General features: G+C 39.0%; 1 protein-coding gene across 8 annotated transcripts in view; it reads right to left on the reverse strand.

The window, feature by feature from the left end:
* YAP1 (Yes1 associated transcriptional regulator) overlaps window positions 1–22,240 on the reverse strand; it is a 95,756-nt gene that overhangs the window by 32,527 nt on the left and 40,989 nt on the right. For 4 of the 8 annotated variants that reach the window (XM_068930381.1, XM_068930384.1, XM_068930382.1 and 1 more), the window contains exons 3-4: window positions 16,489–16,604; window positions 6,631–6,744 (exon numbers count right to left, since the gene is read on the reverse strand). In XM_068930381.1, coding sequence (XP_068786482.1) covers window positions 6,631–6,744; window positions 16,489–16,604 — 230 coding nt within the window. The remainder of the gene's footprint in view (window positions 1–6,630; window positions 6,745–16,488; window positions 16,605–22,240) is intronic. The other 4 variants (XM_068930385.1, XM_068930386.1, XM_068930387.1 and 1 more) reach the window with 1 other exon arrangement.

A 22,240-nucleotide genomic window follows, 5' to 3' on the forward strand; every position in this document is an offset into this window, starting at 1 on the left:
GAAATATTTCAAAATCTACCTACTGAATAGAACTAACATGCTTCTTCCTTGTGGGATTAGTACTACAGAACTATTTAGTAGATGACCATAAAGGACAGATTATGAGAAGAAAACCCCAAGTCATGCCATTTCTGTTTAAAATCTATGGATGAAACACTTCATAATACTTGTGAACTGAAGATCTGGCAAAATATACTTAAATAAAGTTAATCTCTATTTTAGACCGCAGCTCAATCAGAAAAGAGTATACATAAGGGTATTAGCTACCAACAGTTTTGTTGTTCAGTCATCACATATCACTTCCTGTGTTAACCAGACCAAACAAAGTTTCTTTATATTTTTTATAAAATAATATGAAAGTCATTACAATTTTCTTAATGAATGTTTCCTTTAATTTCTAATTTATTCACTTTGATTTATTCATATTTAATTCTTATTTATTCCGATTTATACCCTATGTATATGCATGTGCATATGTGCATCTATTTTCTGTCTCCACCACATGCCAATTAGAGATGATTGCATGAGAATTACAAAATTTAATTAAAAAACACTGTAATTTTCTAAATCAGCAGTATATTGTCAAGAAACAGTGCAATTTTTTTAATAAAAAACAAATTGAAATCACGTTTCAAAATGCCTGTACTCAAGGAAGAAAAAGACAACTGACATGTCTTTGAATTTTAGATTATATATGGTTACCTATAAAGTAATTATTTTATATATATATATATATAAAATATATATATTTATACTTTTTTTTTTTTACATAAACACTTGTAGACTACAGATAATAATGAATGATGTGTCCAAAAGGATGCACTTTCAATTTCCATGGTTTATTTAGAGAGACATGCAAACGGCAGAGTTAGAAGACTATGGTGGGTAAATTGGCCCTACTGGGAGAACGGTTTTCTTTTACTGTCATAGGTGTGCTAGCACAACAGTGGAGATGCAGGTATTTAGAGTGGCATAAAGGTATCACTAGCAACCACTCTCCTTCCTCAAACAGGATTAAATTATGCTGAAACAAAAGCAGTTATAAGCCCGTATAAACCTACTGCCCTCAAAAATCTTTAATAAAAGCTTATTTTATTGGTGTACCAATAATCTACATAACGTAGTTTGTAAACTACTTGCGGGCAGATTTAATGATTTCTTCATTGAACTCTGTTTACTCTACAGGAATAAACATAAAGTGCTTTCATGCAAATCAACCTTTCATTTTCTGAAATACAGTGATTAATAACTAATAAGCCTCTGTCATCACTATCGTTTTATAGGGCAGCATCCCCTACAAAAATGGATGCAAACCAGTGAAATTTCATCTGCCTCTGCAGATTCACAATGAACTCATTTTGACGCAAGTCACCGTTTCACTGAAAAGTGATGCTGCTCGCTCAGTATGCATACATTCTTCAAAATACTTAGCAAAATGGCTCTTTTCCCCTAAGAAAAGGGGATCCTAAGTGATCTCCTGAAACTGTTCTTCTGGAAGAGCAGGAACAGGGAAATGAAAAAACAAACACCAAGGAACCTTTCAGATGAGTCAAAACCATTGTTTTAATGATACAGCATGTATAGAGGATATGCCACTGAGCTTGCAGATCAAAAACAAATGTGGCTCATGTTCTGCTTTTGGGCAGAGATAGAAGACCGACCTAGAACGTAAAAGCTGAGAGGCCACTGTGACCAGACAAAGCTCAAAAGTCTAACAATTTTTTCCGGACTAGCGTTGCAGTTCTGTGATGCCTACAAATCTGCCTTTTGTGAGGGGTCATACAAACTAACTTAAAAGATGTTTGTTAAACAACTTTAGATAGGTAAGGGATAAACACAATGCTATGGAACACTTCTTTTTAATTCTCAGTACTTAAAAATTAGCAGATGTTTCAAAACTTAAGTTTTTAGAACTTGAAATGTACTTAAAACACCTTAAGTTTTTAAAGAAAATGATAAATACAAGCTGCCATGCATAAGGATATTCTTGTTCTTCATAAATAACCAAATCTCATGCCTTTTTTGCCTCTGACAGCTTATTGCAATGAAATCTACAGTCTGTGTTTTCTTTCAGCAGTTCTGAGCAAACCCTTTGCAAGTTTTAAAGGCATACTGAGCTTGCATTATGAAACAAGGAAGCAGAAAAACCTGATGTGCATTCTCTATGCTCCTGCTGTTATTAACACTTTCATTCCTTTTCTTACGGGTCATTTAAGCAACTACTTGCCACAGAAGCTCTGTGCACCTTTCCTTACCTTTCTCCTCATCCAAAATTCATACAGAACTTCATACACATTAAGATGATCCCTAACTGGGAATGATAAAAATGAAATTATGACCTCCGACTGAAATCATTGCCACGGCTCTTGCTTCATACCCCATTTGGCAGCTCCAATGCTGAAAAGAACAGAAGGAAAAAGACTGGACACGCATAGGGCTAGTATGACAGCTTAGCAACAAATCCATAAAACTGAAGTTTGGAACAATCTAACAAAAACTTGAAACAGTATCTTGTTTTTCTCCAATTCCTGCAGAATTGTCTAAATACTCTAATGGAGTACTTGTGTGAAAACTTTAAGATTGAGGTTAACTTAACAGAGAAAGTGAAATTAATTATCAGTTTCTGACGTTTTTCCCACTTTTTCCAAGTTCACCATCCATCTTTGAAATTAACAAATTAAGTATCCTCAAAGGGCAAATTATTTTTACCTGAATTTCAAGAACCAGTCCTACCATCTGCACGCTGAAGTAACAGTTAAAAGCCCTTAATGCTATTTGAGGTAAAAGCCAAATCTCGGAAAGTTGCAGAAATAAAGTTGGATGATTCTGAACTTTGTTTTAAAATTGATTCTAGGAAATTATATTTTATAGAAAAAGCAGATGTTGTTCTCCTACTTCATCAGCTCCAACAACTCAGCACGCTGAGATGATCATCTTCCTACTGAGACATTCTTTGACTATTAAGAAACATCGGGTTCTGAGAAGAATGAGCAATGGACAATGGCAGAGGAGGGAAGAAGCTAGTAAAGGACAAAAACACTCCAAAAAGTTAGCTCAATCTGACTAATTCTCTTAAGAAAATAATCTCCAAGAAATAAACCTTGAAGCCCCTTATCATGGGGCCTGCAAAGGCACTGAGAAAGGCTGGACAGCATGTTTGTACCAGATACTCTGCTAGCACAAGGAATCCTGCTGACACAGGCCTGAGGAAGCTCCCCCCAACCCCCTTTGGTCCCATATGATCTTTTATGATGGTCTGTGCTTGGCATGGGAAGGTCTTCCTTTCATATTTAGTCCTTTCCTAGATTTTAAGGATCGTCAGTTCTCCTAACTCAAAACTGTTCGAAAGCCACATGCATAGACTTGGAGGATCAGTACCAGAGCCACAACAAGACTTTACTGCAGTTTTTTTTTTAAAGTGATGCAGCTGAAGACTTCAAGCCCACTTCAAATATGTTAGAACGGAGTCTTGGATGAATTTCTCATTTTCAACTTGGAGCACGCAGATTTTAGACCCAGCCTACTTCACAGTATTCTGTATTCTGACAGGAACTTTTTATCTGATGCATTAGTCTTAAAAGCCTGCTCCAAGAAAGAATATGTACCAACTGCATCTTTTTACTTTCTGTTTAAAGGCATGAATGCAATACCTAAATGCTCATCACCAAATAAGTCAGTAGGTGTGTCTGCCTTTAAACTGATCCTCCTTCCTCCCTCTTTTCTAGTCACCTTAAGGAATAGTACCCAGGACTACTTTGAAAAAAACTTCCACGCACACCTACTACAGAAAATAAAGACGAATGCGAAGCTTCCATCTGATGAGGAACATACAGAGAAATAAGAGCAGCCTCTCTGCAAGTGGAGAATTCAGAAACAGTAAGGGGAAAGCACTCTTCATACCTTATGTTTCTGAATACTAACAGAAGAGCATGTTTGCACATACCATTCAACAGCTTTACTGTTTTCAATGGTTCTTCAGATTGGTGAAAGAGGGAGCATCAAGGAAGAAGTGAATTTCTCCTTCATTTTCAGTTAACATTAATATCATTGCATTGGTCAAGAACTTATCATTACAAAGATGCATTCACATTTTGCTTTTGAAAGTGTTAACAGTTAAAATACAATGAAAAGCAAGACTTTGTATTAAAACACTAGGATACAAAAGGGTACGGCAATCCTCTGAAATAAACAGGATTTTCAACCCACACTGAGCACTGAAAGGTAAACTTCTGAGTCATTCACATTTTATTTAGAGTCACAGTACATTTCTTGAGGATCTGTACATGATAAATAAATGTCAGGCACAGTAAGTTATCTCTGTCAAACAGATATTTTTCTTCTTTACTGGAGTGGCTTAAGAGGGTCACAAGTAAGAAAGCAACAGGAATAAGATTTTGTATTTTCTTGGCTCAAATGATAAAAACATACACCACAATACAACGCGCACAACTTCAGATGTCAAGGAAAACTCCTTCAAGCTCAACATCATCAGCTAGCAGCTTGTCTCTATTTGCCGTCACTCCAGATCAGAAGAGCCCACATGCTTTTTTTTCTTTCTTTCTTTCTTCTTTTTTTTTTTTTTTTTTTCCTCTTTCCTGCCCCTTTCAGTTACACTTGAGCTCTTTGACTGAAAAGGTCTGGAACAGATTAAAAGTCCGACCACGAAATAAAGAGCCTTGGCACGTACTCAAGCCTGTCTGGGATACACATACACAGTGGGCCCAAAAAGGGAAGCTATGCAGCAAGAAACCCTTATGCAGTCTTTTGGACATTTCTAACTTCTTTCACTTTTAACTGCACAGCCTTAACTTTTCATGGACTTTCAGCGTACACAAGACAAGTAGCTTTTACCCTTGTAATTAGACGTACTATTTACAGAAGTACAAAATAGCTCTGAGAAACAAGATTCATCTCACTCATGACCTTGGTCAATTAAAGCCTTTTCCACACTCCTTTTCAGATCCAGCTGGTCTATCCAGCTCTTGTCAGTCTAAACTCTAAAGTAATATAAAGAAAAGCAATATATACATACTGCCAGATTACTTAAGAAAATATAATTGACTGCCTCTTTTCACTGCAAGAGGCAACACTGATTTTCAAAACGACTGCTTCCTTTTAAGCCTTGTTCACTTATTTAGTAATTGTGAAGTCGCAAATTATCCACACACTCCTCTTGCAATACACAAACAGGTCTGCAACCTGCAGGCGGGTGTCAAAGTCAACATGGACATCTGCCAAAGCTGACAATCATCAATACATACGTATATGCCCCACCTTCGGGCTCAAATTGCACAGTGGTTCAACCTGTCTACAAACTAGTGAGCAGTTTATGAACAGTGTGACAATCTAGTGTTTTCCATAAGAGCAAACAGATGTTTAATGTAAGCACTTAAGCCTACAAAACAAAAACGTTGAAAATTCTAACAGCCATTTCAGAAAAACAAAACAGAACGGGGACTGTTGAGTTTTGCAGCTCTGTGTTTATATGGCATTCATGGAGTTAATGCCTCTCCCAAAAGGGGCCCACAGTTGTTGTTAGGTCAACCCCTGCAAAGCTTCAAAGGCTTTGTATCCCCTCAGCCTGACCTACTCAGTGATCTGCACACTGTTTTCATTTAGTTGCACTGAGTCCAAAACTAAAGCTTGAAAACGACAATGATTTTTTTGTTGTTTTACCCCTACCAGTTTTTCCATAGCTGTGGAAAAATAACTAAAATCCAAAGGAGTTGAAAATAGTAAGTTATTCGGAAAACAGATCAAAGACAAATACATACATCTAATAAAGTTTAAATACACACAGGTCATGACTTCTTACAAAAATAAACCACTTTGAATACATAAGAACAATCACTTGGATGATCTAAGGAGCTCATTTGGATGTCTCTTAACAATGTTATTTATATTCTATTGCTATTTGTATCAATAATGGCAGTATTTTACTGAAAAGTCTGCAACTCTGCTTTTAGTGTAGAGGACAAATATTGCCAGAAACCTAAAATATCAGTTCTATTGCATAAAATATTTACATTCAGACTCTTATTTAAGTGACTATTTCTCTTTTCAAGTTACATAGTCTAATTAATATTCTTTACCCCTCAAAAAGAAGATTAAGGTAGAAACAAAGGAACTAAACATTTCTCTCCATATTGTTTAAAATAGAAATTTTTGTCATGATCATCACTGTGACAAGCTGGAATTATAAGCTGGTATATGTTTCAAGTGTATTTAAAGAGCATAAATTGCTATTAGAGAATGACCTCCTTAGGACAGTGTAAAGGAAACTAATTGTTTATGCGGGAATTAAAAGGCTTTTCTGGTGCAAAGTTTTGCAAGTTTAAGGGAGCTTGGACAAAACCGTCTCAGATAAATAGTTCCTGAATGCAACCAAGTTTGGGAACTGTATGGATCATATGGCAAAATCCCAACCTCTAGCATTAGAACCTTCGGTGACTATACTCCTACAGGATATACGCTAATTCTGAAGAAAAAAAAATCTCTATGATTCAAATTAAAATATATTTTAATCTTATTTAATCTTACTACAAAAAGTTTCCAAAATATGCCTGCAGAATGAAAGCTGCTAAGTGAACTGAAGCGGATCAAAAATTCTGAAGTGAGATGAACTTTTACCAAAGCGTGGGTCAAGCCTTGGGTCTAGCCAAGATGTGGTCTTGTTCTTATGGTTTATGTAGTAAATTTCTCCATCCTGGGTCATAGCTTGTTCCCATCCATCGGGGAGTGGGCCTGCAATATAGAAGGAAGGAATTCATGGCGGGCTCTTGTTTGCTCCAGCTGAAAATTGATCTAAAAAAAAATTCCAACATTTTACATATATAACAGTACATGAAACAAGAGAGTTCCAAGCTCATGTCTAACATTTCTGGGATAAGGGCAAAGAAGTGGTGGGTGGGAAATCAGAGAATAGAAAATACTTCTGTCATTTTTATTTAGGATTTGGACGTCAATTTTGAAGAAGCTATTAGCATCCTTTCATATACTTTTGACGCTTCCTTTTGCTATAGTCTCTACTACAAAACCAGCAATAAATCAAGCCTGCCAGAATGAAACCAGCATGAGCACCAGAAAAAAGAATAAGGATAGTCTATCTTTCACGGAAAAGTTCATCTAGTGAATAAGGCCCAGCAGCAGCAGCAAGATAACATGACAAGATCTAAAAATTATATTTCGCTCTTCCACAAGCAATTTAAGAAAAAAAAAAGAGAGAAAAAGAAGTCATGACTTATTTTCCCCCTTCCTCATACCTTAACTCGCTGTGAAAGTGTTAAAAGGCTGCAGCAAACAAAAACACAAACCTGAAGAGCAGGAGGCAAAAAAAGCAAGTGGAAAAGCAAAAGTAAGAAAACAGCAGGAATAAACCGAAAGACAAAGCGCTAGGAACAGCAGTGCTACACCTCTACGAGCAGGAGGGCACAATCATGGAAACCTACATTTAGGAAATGGTAAAGGAGACAGGAGATGGTGTTTTGGAGTCCAGTTAATGCCGGAACACAAAATATTACTGGGTTTCCCTTACGTTCCAAATTGCAGCTTCCAAGAAAACAACCTTTCACTTCGATACAGTCTACTCATTCTCATCTATACAAGATCATGTACATTCATCTATATTTTGCTTAGTCTGAAAGCTGTTCTCCAAACTGGATTCATCTCATTTTATCTGACAGGTGCTTTTCAAATGTATGCTTTAGATTCTTAGATTCATGTAGATAAGAGTTTTTAAAAACATTTAAATTAGGTACCAGAAAATCTTCCTCTTATTTCTTTAGATTCAAGTACAATCTTAAGATGATATATCAAGAGATCTACTACAAATGTTAAGAATGTAAAAGAAATTAGAACAGGACCTGCTCCAGGAAGCAGGTCAACCTCTTGCACTGCTCTTCCTTGGTGTCATACAATAAAACACTAGTAAGAGCCTTCTGGCTATTAGACTTTGGCTAACAGACCATTCTGCATAATGTAAGGTGCATTACGTTAAGTATGCACAATCATTAAAATTTCACATGAATCAAATATACACAAAAAAATTTAAACAAATGCCTGAAGTATCTACGATGTCAGTGTTAAAGTATACTAATTCTTTCCCTCTCCGTTTGTTCTAAAGTCATGCTACTGTTGAGGATTTCCATTGTTTAAAGCCATTAAGGCAAAAAACAGATTTGTTTGCTTAATCTCAAAATATGTTCTTGGGGGAAAGTCAAAGAGTAAAATAACCATTAAATTGCATTCCAGTACTATCACAAAGCACATTCAGGACAAGCATTTCTTACTCTAGTCTATCGCCCAAGAAGATGCCCTGCAAACTATATTCCTAACCTATGCTCTTCCAGAGCTCGCAGAGCAGGCCCAGAAAGCTATGCCCTTCTTGACCAAACACACCACTCCATCATTAGAGATGCAAGTTTTCATGCGAGGTCGAACAGTGATCTAACAATTGGACACCTCCTTTCTACGCTCAGTACTCATAAGCTTTAAATACTGCCTACAAGTAACCTTGGCCTTTATCAAGGGTTAGTAAACAGGATGAGCAAGAAAGGATGAAACACTAGAAAACATTCATAAATCTTAAAATATGCACAGTATAACAGGACACTTATGCAGAATTCAAAGTTCAAGTTCAAAGAATCTTGTATTTTGTTGTCATACCCAAAAGACCAGTCAACTAATCATCTAGATGTTATTTTATAAAATTGAGGCACTTCCCCAAATCATCCACATGTAGAACCCAACAAAGAACCAAGTAAGTCCCTCAGGTGTTAAGACAACACCCTTGCCACACGGACAGACCTTCTCACTACCACCCTGCCCCGACTCCTTCAAATTTGTATGTCCCTAGGAGACAAAACTCAGTGAGAGAATGTCTTCCTGGACTTCAAAGCCGAAAGAGCAGCTGGCTCTAGGAAAGCAAACTCAGGAAGTGAGGGTTAGATGAGTGGACAGTGAGGTGGATTGAGAACTGGCTGGATGGCAGAGCTCAGAGGGCAGTGATCAGCGATGCAGAGTCTAGTTGGAAGCCTGTAGCCAGTGGCGTCCTCCAGGGGTCAGTACTGGGTCCAGAACTGTTCAACTTCATCTGGATGAACTTCAACTTCTTCACCTGGAGGAAGGGACAGAGTGCACCCTCAGCAAGTTTGCTGATGATACCAAACTGAGAGGAGCGGCTGATGCCCCAAAGGGCTGTGCTGCCATTCAGAGGGACCTGGACAGGCTGGAGAGCCGGCCAGAGAGGAACCTCCTGAAGTTCAACCAAGGCAAGTGTCAAGTCCTGCCCCTGGGGAGGAATAGCCCCCTGCACCAGGACAGCCTGGGGGCTGGCCTGCTGGAAAGCAGCTCTGCAGAGAAGGACCTGGGTGTCCTGGTGGACAACAAGTTGACCATGAGCCAGCAGTGTGCCAAGAGCGGCACGTTGTGGCCAGGAGGGCCAGTGGTGTCCTGGGCTGCGTGAGGCAGAGTGTTGCCAGCAGGTCGAGGGAGGTGATCCTGCCCCTCTGCTCAGCCCCGGGGAAGGCCACACGTGGGGAGCTGTGTCCAGTTCTGAGCTCCCCAGTACGAGAGAGACAGGGAGCTACTGGAGCAAGCCTAGTAAAGGGCTTTACTAAGATGGTTAGGGAACTGGAGCATCTCTCAGATGAGGAAAGCCTGAGAGAGCCGGGCCTGTTTAGGCTGCAGAAGAGAAGACTGAGAGGCGATCTCATCAACGTATACAAAATGGCTAAAGGGAGGGTGTCAAGAGCATGGGGCTAGATTCTTCTCCGTGGTGCCCAGCGATAGGACAAGAGGCAACGGGCACAAAACTGCAACACAGGAGGTTCCATCTGAACACGAGGAAAAAACTTCTTTCCTGGGAGGGTGACTGAGCACGGGACCAGGTTGCCCAGAGAGGTGGTGGAGTCTCCTTCCCTGGAGATATTCAAAACCCGTCTGGACGCGATCCTGTGCGATGTGCTCTAGGTGACCCTGCCTGAGCAGGGAGGTTGGACTAGGTGATCTCCAGAGGTCCCTTCCAACCTTGGCTGTTCTGTGTGTGAAAACAAGCCTTGAGGTGTCAGTCCTGTTGAACGTCAAGTAAAGTACATACCGGTCTAGCACGTTCCTTTGTAGTAAATAAGAATAAAATACCTTTGAAGCAGGACACCAGGAGTTGTTCAATCCACCCACCTTTTGGAAGAATACTGCTTATTAGATTCAATGATCTAATGAGTATTAGCTTACTAGATCTAAACCTGGGCAGGGTTCCGTTTCTAAATAAAATAGAACGGCTGTGGACAGGACAGTAAAGGTTTCTCTGCTCACCTGGCTGCCACAGTAGCAAGTCTTCCCTGCTAAGTGCCATCCACAGCTGCAAAAAAAGACTTTCATCTTCAGAAGCTTTTACCATTAAACACTATGTTGCTTTCTTCCCTAGCCAGTAAACTCTTCTCATGTTTCTGCTGCTGTCCCTAGGCTTTGAAATGGTAGTTCCCAAACTGATTAGCATTACCTTCTGTAATTGTTACCTAGTTTTCTGAGAGGTGGTGAAACCAATGACTATCAATCGGATTTGTAACTGGCTGTCTGATAAATTCTGTATTAGAAGCAAGTAACAGAAGAAACAGGAAAGACCATGGTGAAGGGCAGCAGAAACACTCACTCAGAGTGTCTAGGAAAATTCCTGTGCAAATACGGGTCCCCTTTCCCTAAAAGGCTCAATAGGAACAGAATCGTAAGCATTAGTTTAAGTCAAGTAGCTTTAATCATATAAGAGCTATATTTTTCCTTTTCAGACATGCACACTAAAAAGGCCTATAATTACTTTAACTCATGTTATATAACAACCACCATACTGGGTCCAACCAAGAGTCCATCTAGCCCAGGCATCAAGCACTAAGGTCACAATGATCACTGAGTAACATAAAAATGACAGAGCAGGACTGGATAGCATTTGCAGAAAGAGTGCCTCTCAGAGAAATATGTCCAATGCCAAGAAAACATGCCATAACGAGCTTTGAGCCAAGTTGACCTCACTACCAGAGAAACCCTCGGCCGCTGATTAGACTTATTGCAAAGAGGCTACAGTTGCTAAGCAGTAAGCGCACTCTCATCGCTGTACTCGGCGTTCTTGAGACAGCAGTTACTAAAGGTCAAAAATGATACCTAATAGCAAAAAGCTGCAAAGAGTGCTGCTGAATACAGACTGGTTTCCTAAGCACTTACTGTCCAGCACCAGCAACAGCATCAGGAATAGAGAGAACTGTGATGAAGTTGAGCGAAGTCTTTCAACAATCGAAGCGGACAAGGAGACTTATTTGTTTTGAGTGCACAGATTTATTGCTGATAGTTGACTGAAAGCAGCCTGTTTAGTTACTGTCAGAGTCCATAAACTTTTAAATAAAGCACTGAATGCCCAAACATATTTAAAAACAAACAAAAAACCCCCAAAGCACACAACATCGCTATAAGTACTCTCCTGTGCCTGATACCTCAGGTGATTTCCTGAGCCAGATTCTGTTTATTTAGTAAGCCACAAAGGATTTCTCTCTCAAGCACTCTTCCAGGCTCCCCCTGAACATGTAAATATGTAGCACTCACAGTATCCTTGTAACAAGGTCTCCTGCTAGTTCTGTTGGACGTTCCTAGTTCAACCACAAACATTCACAACTATAAACTTGCAATACTATAAAGTAATTTGTACAGGGAGAGAAGAATCTTCCAGTTCACCTTGTCATTTACTGTGGTATTTTAAGACACAGTTATCCAAAAATTAGATTCCAATTTCCAAATGTAAGCTATCTTAGGAGAAGTACTGATAAGGCATACCTTTGTAACTAAACATTTATATAATGCTGTAACTTAACATAAATACATGTAATTTTAAAGGTGGGTATGTCTCCGTTTGGCAGGTGTCTCCCCTTTTAGTAGTTTTTTTGCTTTTTAAAGACAGCACTTTTGCCATGAAATACACAGTCTTGAATGCAAAGCAGAGCTCACTGCTGACAGACAGTAAAGCAATAGAAAGAGCAACGTTAAAGCAAAAATGTTATCCCACCATAGCTTGAATTTATATTACAAGGTAAATCTTACAAGTTCTTAGAATTTCTGACATATAAATGTAAAATAAATGTAAATAAAACAGAGAAAAAGCAGGAGTTTACCACACAGAAGATGAACAAAGCTTACTTTATCATTAGGCTAAAGCATATTAGAGAATATTGTATTTAGTTATCAGGAGAACATGTATGAAAAACCTAGGAAAATCAGATGCTGGTGAGCTAGTAAACCTTACAACAAGATACTTTAAAAGGGGGAGGGGGATTGACATTTGCTTGTGAAGTAAGAAATGAACATTACTGTCATGAAAATACTTAGAAACTTGAGCTTCACCACAGAACATATGTGGTGTGGACTGCACACAAAGCAGAATTTGTAGTACGACAGTTTACACAGAGGAGAGAAAGCTGCCCCTGAAGCAAGAAAGAATCTCAAGAGAAGAGCTAGAACTTGCTTTAGCTATTGGCATATTCTTCCTCCCCCCGCCCTCAAGGGAGAAAACCTTTAGAGTTATGAATTACAAAGTGTTTATTTTCCTACCTACCTTCAACATGGCACTATGACCTACCTTAAGAGGTAGCTCAAATGACACTAGGGCTATGAATTTTCACCAAGAAGCCCAATTCAAAACTGCAATCTAAGAGGAAGAGGAAAGTGCACAAAGACAGGGAACCTGCACCTCAGCTAATTAGCTAACGCTTATGTGCAAGCAGAAGAGGCTAAAAAGAGCAGGGCAGTCAAGCATGATTCAGAAAATAAAACTACCTGGAGAAGGGCTGCATATTAATACATTATTATTAGCCCATCTCTATCAATCATAATTATATAAGAAAGAGACATTGTTTATTTTCAAATTCATAACTTCATCTCAGTAGGAATTGCATAGGATAGGTTCCTCAGTACAACTGTAACTTTCTTACTACATATTTGCTTATTACTACATATTTTCTTAAAAAGAACATAGAACTTTTTCTGCAATATCCTTAAGAAAAAATTATTCCAAACACATTAAAAACAGAGCAGTTGAATTACACTTTATGTACTTGTTGCATACTTAGCAATAACAAGCTTGCTTTCTTTCCACTGTTGACTGTAAGATATGTGTATTTCCAATGATTTCATTTGATCCTATTTCATAGAAGATGATTAAACAGCAAACGGTATCTAAAAAGTGTTGTGTTTCTCCTCATACATATGGCCTAAAATTTCTGTTGATTACATGGAATACTTTCAGCAAGACTGAAACAAAAAACACCAAAAAACCCCAAACAAAAAAAGGCACTTTGCAAACACTCATGCACCCCTATAAAGCATGTGTGCTTACGAATACTCAAAATGGCTCATCCACAAAATCATGCTGGGAAAAGATGAAGCTGTTTGAAGACACATTAATTTCCTTAAAGAGAGGCACCTTGCAGAAAGATTTTCAGTGTTTCCATCTAGTCTTAGCTGCTTCAAGAGGTGGGATTTCTTAAGAAAAGTAACCTAAAAATCTCAATCACCAGCCTAAACAATATTCCCCCTTGTCAGTTTTGAATTTAGTTTTAAACCCTTTCTTTTGACTTGCCATCACTCTTATCACATCACCTGGTTTGGCTCTCTTCCTGCTTCCCCTGAACTCCATTTGTCATATTTCTCTAGAAGGGGATATTGTCTTCAATATGCAGATAGCAATTTTCCCAGTTCTGTTCTATCCCTCCTTCTTCAGTTTGTTTTCCCGTTCTTGGTTCTAGCTAATAGAAACCTCCTATGGCTTTTAAGACTGCTCCTAAAAATCTGTTCTTTGCCTATTTTACCACAGTGCAATTTTACTCAAAGGCTCCTAAGGTAGTCTGTAATTATATATGCTGGTACTAATTAGGAGTTGCTATCCAAGTTTTAAGAACTACAATTAATGAGCGCTGTACAAGGATGAACTGTGCAGAAAGGAAAACATTCTCTCTTTTGTGGTATTTTGGATGTTTCTTCGCAAGTCAGTGACCTCCAGCTGTCACAATGCTTTTATTTGTTTTTTTCTAATATCTTTCATGAAAGGCTCTCAAGGCACTAGGGCATGTTTCATTGCCGACATTTCATACCAGCAAACTTGTGATTTAAAAGTCTCAACTTTATTTCCTAGTTCCTGTGGACGACTATCCAATTAGAACACCAGCGTAGTCTTATATGATGCTAGCACTCAGATTTAAGTTCCAGTGTGCCCAGGGAACAGTTATTTATTTGATTTTTCCATTTCTCCTACTGATTAGGAAAGCCACCAAGGAAGCAAAAGTTGCTGTAAACTCAGTAGTAAAAGTTAATAGAACCAGATACAAGAAGTTTTACTAAAAACAAATACGCAGTCATATTTGGAAGTTAGTACAAATCAGGTATCAGGAATAGAATGACATACAATAAAAGCAGGTTCAATATTATTTAATTCAAAACAGATTTCTGTTAAACAAAAGGAAGTTAAGAGATAGCAGGTGCATCCAAAAAGCCAGTTCTAAATTACATTATCTCAATGATTTAAGCTTTTAAAAAAGCCACGTAAACACTTAACTATCGATACATTGAGAAGTTTTGATTTCCTCAGGCACTTTATCAAAGTCAGAGCATTGGGAAAAAACTTTACAAGACTTTCAACTCATCTTCAATACAAAATCATTTGTGCAATTAAACATAAACATCCAAGAAACTTGTACTGTATTCAAATAAGTCTGTTTTCTCCAGTCACAAGACACCCCACATAGCTCTGTTTCAACGCTATTACAAGAACAGCCGGATCAATGTAAGAGCACTCGATCACACTTGCATTAATCAACTTCATTTAAATCCTTTTTTTTTTTTTTTTTTTTTTTTTTTTTTTTATAATTCCTGAGTAGTAATTCTTAGACTCTTTTTCAGCTTTTTACCCTCTTATAACTAACTGGTGTACTCATATTTTTTTGGCTAAAGATCCTTCACTGGGATAATACATGTGATGACATATATTTTTTCCACGTACATACAGTGTATTTTGTTTCACTATCAACATTTTTTCCCTATTAATCCTTGGTACAATGGAAAGATCGGGGAGCCACCTTAAAACACAGAACTTTAGGTTGATATTCAAGCAATGAGCATCTAACTTGAATATAAATATGGAGATAAATCAAAGGTAAGGCAGACCAAGGTAATTGTTCCCTTTCTCCTATTCCCTGTTCTTCAGAAGTATCCCTACGCTTTTATCATCGTCTCTAGTGCTGTAGATTTCCTAGGATATATATTTACAGAAAAAAACAAACAAAAAAACAAAGATTATATTTTCACATGACACAGTGAAAGCTTAACTGCTTTGAACCACAACTTCTTAAACTTGAACAGGACTCCTTCATTTGTTTCAGGAAAATCCAACCTCTTGGCCTAGCCAGCAAAAAGTTGAGATACGGTTTGGTTAGCTTCCATTCCAATATTTAGTCACGAACAGCACAGTTTGCTCATGCCTGCTAATCTTTTGGTATTGCCTGGCAGCATGTGAATTGCAGCATGAAACAAAGCTTTCTATATGGACAACAAAAGGCAGCACAAGAGAATAACCTTAGCAAAATACAGGAACAGCAGACATACACAAAATAAAATCAGACTGCGAGAAAATAAACTAAAAAAAATGAACCTCAGTGACAGACAGAAGATAACAAAGCACAGGAAAGAGTGCAGCAGTCAAACTAGTATAGAATCAAATGTATCTACTTGTTCTCTGCACCATTAGGACAAGGAAGCTCTGAAAATACATATCACTTTTTCTAGTAAGAACAAGCATACTATACTGCTGTCTAGTGATGGCCCTCACAGACTAGCTGTAAAAACAATTCTATACTCCAGGAAAAAAACATCTGACTCCTCAGCTGGAGGAATAATTACCATGAAATAGGATTCTGGAAATGATAGGAAAGGAAGAGGAAAAACCAAAACATCTCTGCTACTAAACAAGACTTTTCTGGGTGTTTGCTATATTCACATCAGGAAGACAGAAGAATGAGTTATTCATAACAAACGTGGGAGATGTAAAAGAATGTAAGAACATCAAATCTGGAGTAAGCACGGGGAGGCAGAAGAACACTGTAAAAGCACGATAGCTTTAACATGAAATAACAGTGATTTAAAATAAATTCTGTTTTCAATAAATTTAAACAGCATTTTCAGCCAAAAGAAATTAAGGTAGAACTTCTGCTCCTTTAAATGCATGAATCATCCATGGAGGGGGGGAGGGGGGAACAGAATTACACATTAAAGGATTATAATTGCTATACACATTCTCATACCTCAAGCATCAGCTTCTTGCTTGATGCAACAGGCTTTTCAAATTTAAAGTTTAAAATTAGGATAACTGGAACGACAAGTATGAGATTTGGACACACAGCCCTTCAGATTTTACAGAGATGTTTCATTTGTATGACCTTTTTCATAAATACTGGTTTTGCTTACCTGATGCTGAATTCATGATGTTCTGCTGCACTGGAGGACTGGTGGGAGCTGTAACGTTCATCTGGGAAAGCATGGCCTTCCTAGGATCTTGCCATGTTGTTGTCTGATCAATGTGACTAAGACAAAACAAAGAAAGAGTTAGGACAGTCGTGCATTCACAACAACGAACTGCTAGCACAGAAAGTTTTACAACAAAAGGTTAAGCCAGCAAACAACAGCCACATTCAAATCCAAGCGCAAGATCTTTCTGGATTTTTTCCAAGCATTACTGTAGGTCAGATTCTCAAACCCTTACTCCGGTCACCACCGCTTTCTCCACAAACAGCTGCACCAATTAGAGCTGGAGCAATGGCGAGATAAGGCTCCACACGAATATCAGAATCTAGGTTCTTGTGCCATAACTTGTATCTATGAAGTAAATCTCTTCCTTTTCTCTTCGATTAGCAATTATTTGTCATTTTAAAATGCGACTTCAGAGTCTTTCAGACCAAGCCAGTTATGTCTGGAATCTCGAGCAGAGTCAAGTAACTTGGCATGGGGAGTTCCTCCTGCTCAGCATCTCAGCAGCTGTAATGAGCTGATTAGGAAGTAATCAGCAGTCTTTCCAAGTTTTCTGGGCATACATCACATTCTCAAGATGGATTATTTGAGGGTCTACTCTCCTCATCACTGACAACTGAACAGCATCTCTGTGGTAATTTAAGTAACCAGCCACACTAGAACAACAACAACAAAAGTGATGTTCAGCTGCCTGTCAGTTTAACATGAAAAGCTGAGGATAGTCGGATTGTTAAGCATCTCAGCCAGCCCTCTGCAGAATTTCATGACAAAACTTCTGGAATTTACATTTGATCTAGTCTGAGAAACTGGCAAATATATCCAACACTGTCATTCACAAAACTATCCAAGTCAACCAAAAAATAAAATGTAATGAATGATTACTTCGCTTTGAGTATGTACTTATCATGCTTTGCAAACAATTAACAAATGCAGGCTATTCCTCAACAAGCATCATGATATCTTGATACCGTAAATGAAGATTGCTCTGAATGTGGACAAAAACAAAACTATAGTACACACTAAGCTTTGACAGTAAGGCTTGCTATCAATTCACTTAGAATCGGTATAAATTAGAGCTGATAGTCAAATGGAATTGTTATTATTCAAAATAGAGCACATCATTAACTTGGCACCGTTCTTTCCTTAACGCTAATCATTCTTAAAGTTACTTTTTTCTGGATTACATGGAATGCCCATTTCCATTTCCTTCAGCAAAACTTACATTTAATGCTGGAATACAAATTATACTGGTGACCTGAGTTCAAAAATAGGTACTCCAATTCATATCTCCGCCTTGTACCTGTGTTTTACTGTGTGTTGTGTGTGTATCCTGGTAAATCAGTGGGAATTCACACCGAAATATCAATCTAGCTGTAAACTTCCCATCTTCGTGTTCTGATTCAATAACTGTACAGCAACTGCTCCTTTAAAACATGTTGCTTTAGACATTTGAAAGGAGTACATAATTCAGACTCGGTCACATTCAGCACAGACATTCTGGGACAACAACATCCGACCTCGGCACCCTGCTCTCCGCTGACTAGAAAATAACCTAAACAAGCGCCACCGGGATGAAATTCATCTGACCAGTTTTAGGAACATATTCAAGCCTGAGGTGAATCAGGCTCCAGGAGTGCCTATTTTCTCCATCGACTACAAAGGCAACCTAAGGTAACTAGGTCAAAAACTCTGACATTAGAACAGATGAATCCAAGACTCTGTTTACGTATGTGCATGACGACTGCATCCAACAGCTCTGGTCATAAATTAAGACCTCATCCTAGGTCAAACCAGACAAATAAAACAGAATATTGTTGCCTCCCTGCTCCGAACACCTAACCTCTACGCCTAGAACTGTACTACGGAAATCTTTGCTCTGATTAATAAACAACGTGCTCCACTGAATTACTAAAGTGTTTTCTAATTTGTTCTCTGACGTTAAAAAAAAATGACTTTTCAAAAATAAGAACTTCTGGATTTGGTTCATTACTTCAGAGAAGTGAAAATGAACAAATACAATTTCAGGAGATCATAAAATGGAGCATTAGTCACCAAAATAACGGCTCATGTAGAATTATTTATCACATTCAAATCATTAAAAGGACTTTCTGTTATAAGTTGGAAAATATCATGAGTGGCTTCGAAGAGGAAGTTTTATTTTAAGACATGCAACTTTTTCGCTCTGTGTATTTTAACTCCTCTATACATGCATACAAACAATTCCTGGCCAAAAAGTTTCAGACATACTCTAGAAGAATTACAAAGTAGGGGGGAACGTCATTTGTACAACAATATAATAGTAAACAAAGCCCTATTTTTCATCCATATGGCAAGTACTGCCAGTTTTCCCTCGTGGATAGGAAACGCTTTATTACTGCAGCACCAATTTAAATGGCGCTGCTGCCACGCTAACTTCCATGACACAGTTTAACACAGGCAATACTAAGTACACTTGCATCTTTGGTTGCATACTTCTTCCAACATTCAGCTCCACTGAGAAACATCTGTTAACTGCAGCAAGACTTCTTTATTTCCTTTTTAGCCTATTTATTAACATAGTAGGGCACTATATAGTAAAGATTGACCTATAACCCCTCTACACATTGGATTATACGTACACTTTCATACTATAAAATGTTTTTTTCTTTTCCTGCTGGTCAGTTCTACAAAGTAATGAAAGCAGGTGAAGATAATACACATGCAAAAACACTGCACAGAAATACTTCAAAGATCGTGTTTAAATTACAGTACCAGCATGTATCACTCCTCCCCTGTATTTCCCATTTGTCAAGTGTGCTTAACTCAGTTCTGGGAACAGTGCAAACTGTGGGAAAACACCACTTCATCCAAGATTACACATTTGTTTATTTGCATTTAACTCCCATAAAAACACATACAATATATATTTATAAAATATGTGCCTACAAGGGACATTTTATTTTATAACTTTCATCATGTTATCACTATTTAAGCATTGAGTAATAAAAAAAGTTGTCTTATTGCATTACAGAATCGTATTTGCAGAGTGAACTACTGGAACAGACAAAAACCCCCACCAACTCTCCTCAACAAATCTGAAATTGGATAGATGAACGGACCATGGAATAAGCAGTTTCAAAACTATAGCAGATTTTGTGCACAAGGGCAGCATTATTGATTCCTCAAGACTGCTCAAGCGTACCATGCAGAGTACGATTAATGTTCGTGTGGAGTTATGAACATGGTCAGCTATTTCAGCCAGCGGGCTCCGTAGCTAAGCATTACTTGAGAAAAGTCAGTCCCTCACTAAAACTCCCTAACTAGTGTTTCTCTTAGAAGAAAGAGTGACAGAGAAAACAAGTCTCAAAGCAAGCTGATTACATTAAAATCATACTAGTCGTAAGGTTGATTCAATAAAAGGCAACTCTTTGTCCTGTCTCTCTCAATTCCTTGCCTCCTGACAGAATCACAGAATCGTTTAGGTTGGAAGGGACCTCTGGAGATCATCTAGTCCAACCTCCCTGCTCAAGCAGGGTCACCTAGAGCATATTGCCCAGGATCACATCCAGACGGCTTTTGAACATCTCCAGGGAAGGAGACTCCACCACCTCTCTGGGCAACCTGTTCCAATGCTCAGTCACCCTCACAGGGAAGAAGTTTTTTCTCAGGTTCAGATGGAACTTCCTGTGGTTCAGTTTCTGCCCACTGCCTCTTGTCCTGTCGCTGGGCACCACGGAGAAGAGGCTGGCCTCATCCTCTTGACACTCCCCCTTCAGATACTTGTACACGTTGATGAGATCCCCTCTCAATCTTCTCTTCTCCAGGCTGAACAGGCCCAGCTCTTGCAGTCTTTCTTCATAGGAGAGATGCTCCAGCCCTCTAATCATCTTGGTAGCCCTCCGCTGGACTCTCTCCAGGAGTGCCATGTCTCTCTTGTACTGGGGAGCCCAGAACTGGACACAGTCCTCCAGGTGAGGCCTCCCCAGGGCTGAGGAGAGGGGCAGGATCACCTCCCTCCACCTGCTGGCAACACTCTGCCTAACGCACCCCAGGAGACCATTGGCCTTCTTGGCCACAAGGGCACGCTGCTGGCTCGTGCTTCACTTGTTGTCCACCAGCACTCCCAGGTCCTTCTCGGCAGAGCTACTTTCCAGCAGGTCAACCCCCAGCCTGTCCTGGTGCCTGGGATTATTCCTCCCTGGGTGCAGGACCTTGCACTTGCCTTTGTTGAACTTCAGGAGGTTCCTCTCCGCCCAGCTCTCCAGCCTGTCCAGGTCCCTCTGAAGGGCAGCACAGTCTTCTGGTGCGTCAGCCACTCCTCCCAGTTTAGTCTCATCAGCAAACTTGCTGAGGGTGCACTCTGTCCCTTCCTCCAGGTCATTGATGAATATATTGAACAAGACTGGACCCAGCACTGACCCCTGGGGGACACCACTAGCCACAGGCCTCCAACTTGACTCTGCGCCATTCACCACAACCCTCTGAGCTCGGCCATCCAGCCAGTTCTCAATCCACCTCACCGTCCACTCATCCAGCCCACACTTCCTGAGTTTCCCTACAAGGATGTGATGGGAGACAGTGTCAAAAGCCTTGCTCAAGTCCAGGGAGACAACATCCACTGCTCTGCCCTCATCTACCCAGCCACTCATTCCGTCATAGAAGGCTATAACATTGGTCAAGCATGATTTCCCTTTGGTGAATCCATGCTGACTACTCCTGATCACCTTCTTGTCCTCCAGATGCTTAGTGATGACCTCCAGGAGGAGCTGTTCCATCACCTTTCCAGGGATGGAGGTGAGGCTGACAGGCCTGTAGTTTCCTGGCTCCTCCTTCTTGCCCTTTTTGAAGACTGGCGTGACATTGGCTTTCTTTTTCTGACCCACATACCATTTTCCCCCTATCTTCACCCTTCTCTTCCACCTCCATCAAACCATACTCCTTGCATAAACTGCTTTTCCTCATCTCCCTGGTCCATATCCTGAATTTTTGGAAGGGAAACAAAGCTAGAGAGACAGACAAAAAACAAAACAAAAAAGAAGTTTTTTTTTTTTTTTTTTTTTTTTTTACAACTTTGAAACTACACTAATCAACCTAAGGAATGTAACACAAGTAGTCATTTACATGGATACATTTTCAAAAGTTATTCATTGACAAATACCAACTTTAAAAGAAAAAAAAACAGATATTCATTTTAAGCATATAAACACCATCGCTGCAGTTAAGAATTATAATTTCTAATTGAAAGAAATATTTTTTTGGCATTAACACAATATTTTACATGCCAGAAGATTTGTCAAATTGAATTTCTAACCAAAATTTAAATAGATATCAAAAACAAAACAAAAACACAAAATCAGGGAGAAGGAGCAGATTCAGAGGGAGGAAAAATATTTATTACTTGTTTACTGAAAGTAATCTTTAGATGCTAATAGACTAACATAAAAAAAATTCCTACAAACCACGAACTTATGTGCCTTCACGCCAGCTGTGACACGAACATCGAACGCCATGTCAGAAACAGATTAACACAAAAGGACACTCAACGATTACTTAAATCCTTCAGAAGCTTTAGGAGGCACATATCCAGCTGATGTATTCAACCAGTCATCAACTATAAATGTTATTTCTGCAGTACTGCAAATATAATGTTCCTGTTTCTGGATACTCTTCTCAAAGTAGGTTAAGGACTTCACTCATTCAATGTAATTCTCAC

This window comes from Struthio camelus, chromosome 1, assembly GCF_040807025.1.
Source record: "Struthio camelus isolate bStrCam1 chromosome 1, bStrCam1.hap1, whole genome shotgun sequence".
Lineage (NCBI taxonomy): Eukaryota > Metazoa > Chordata > Aves > Struthioniformes > Struthionidae > Struthio > Struthio camelus.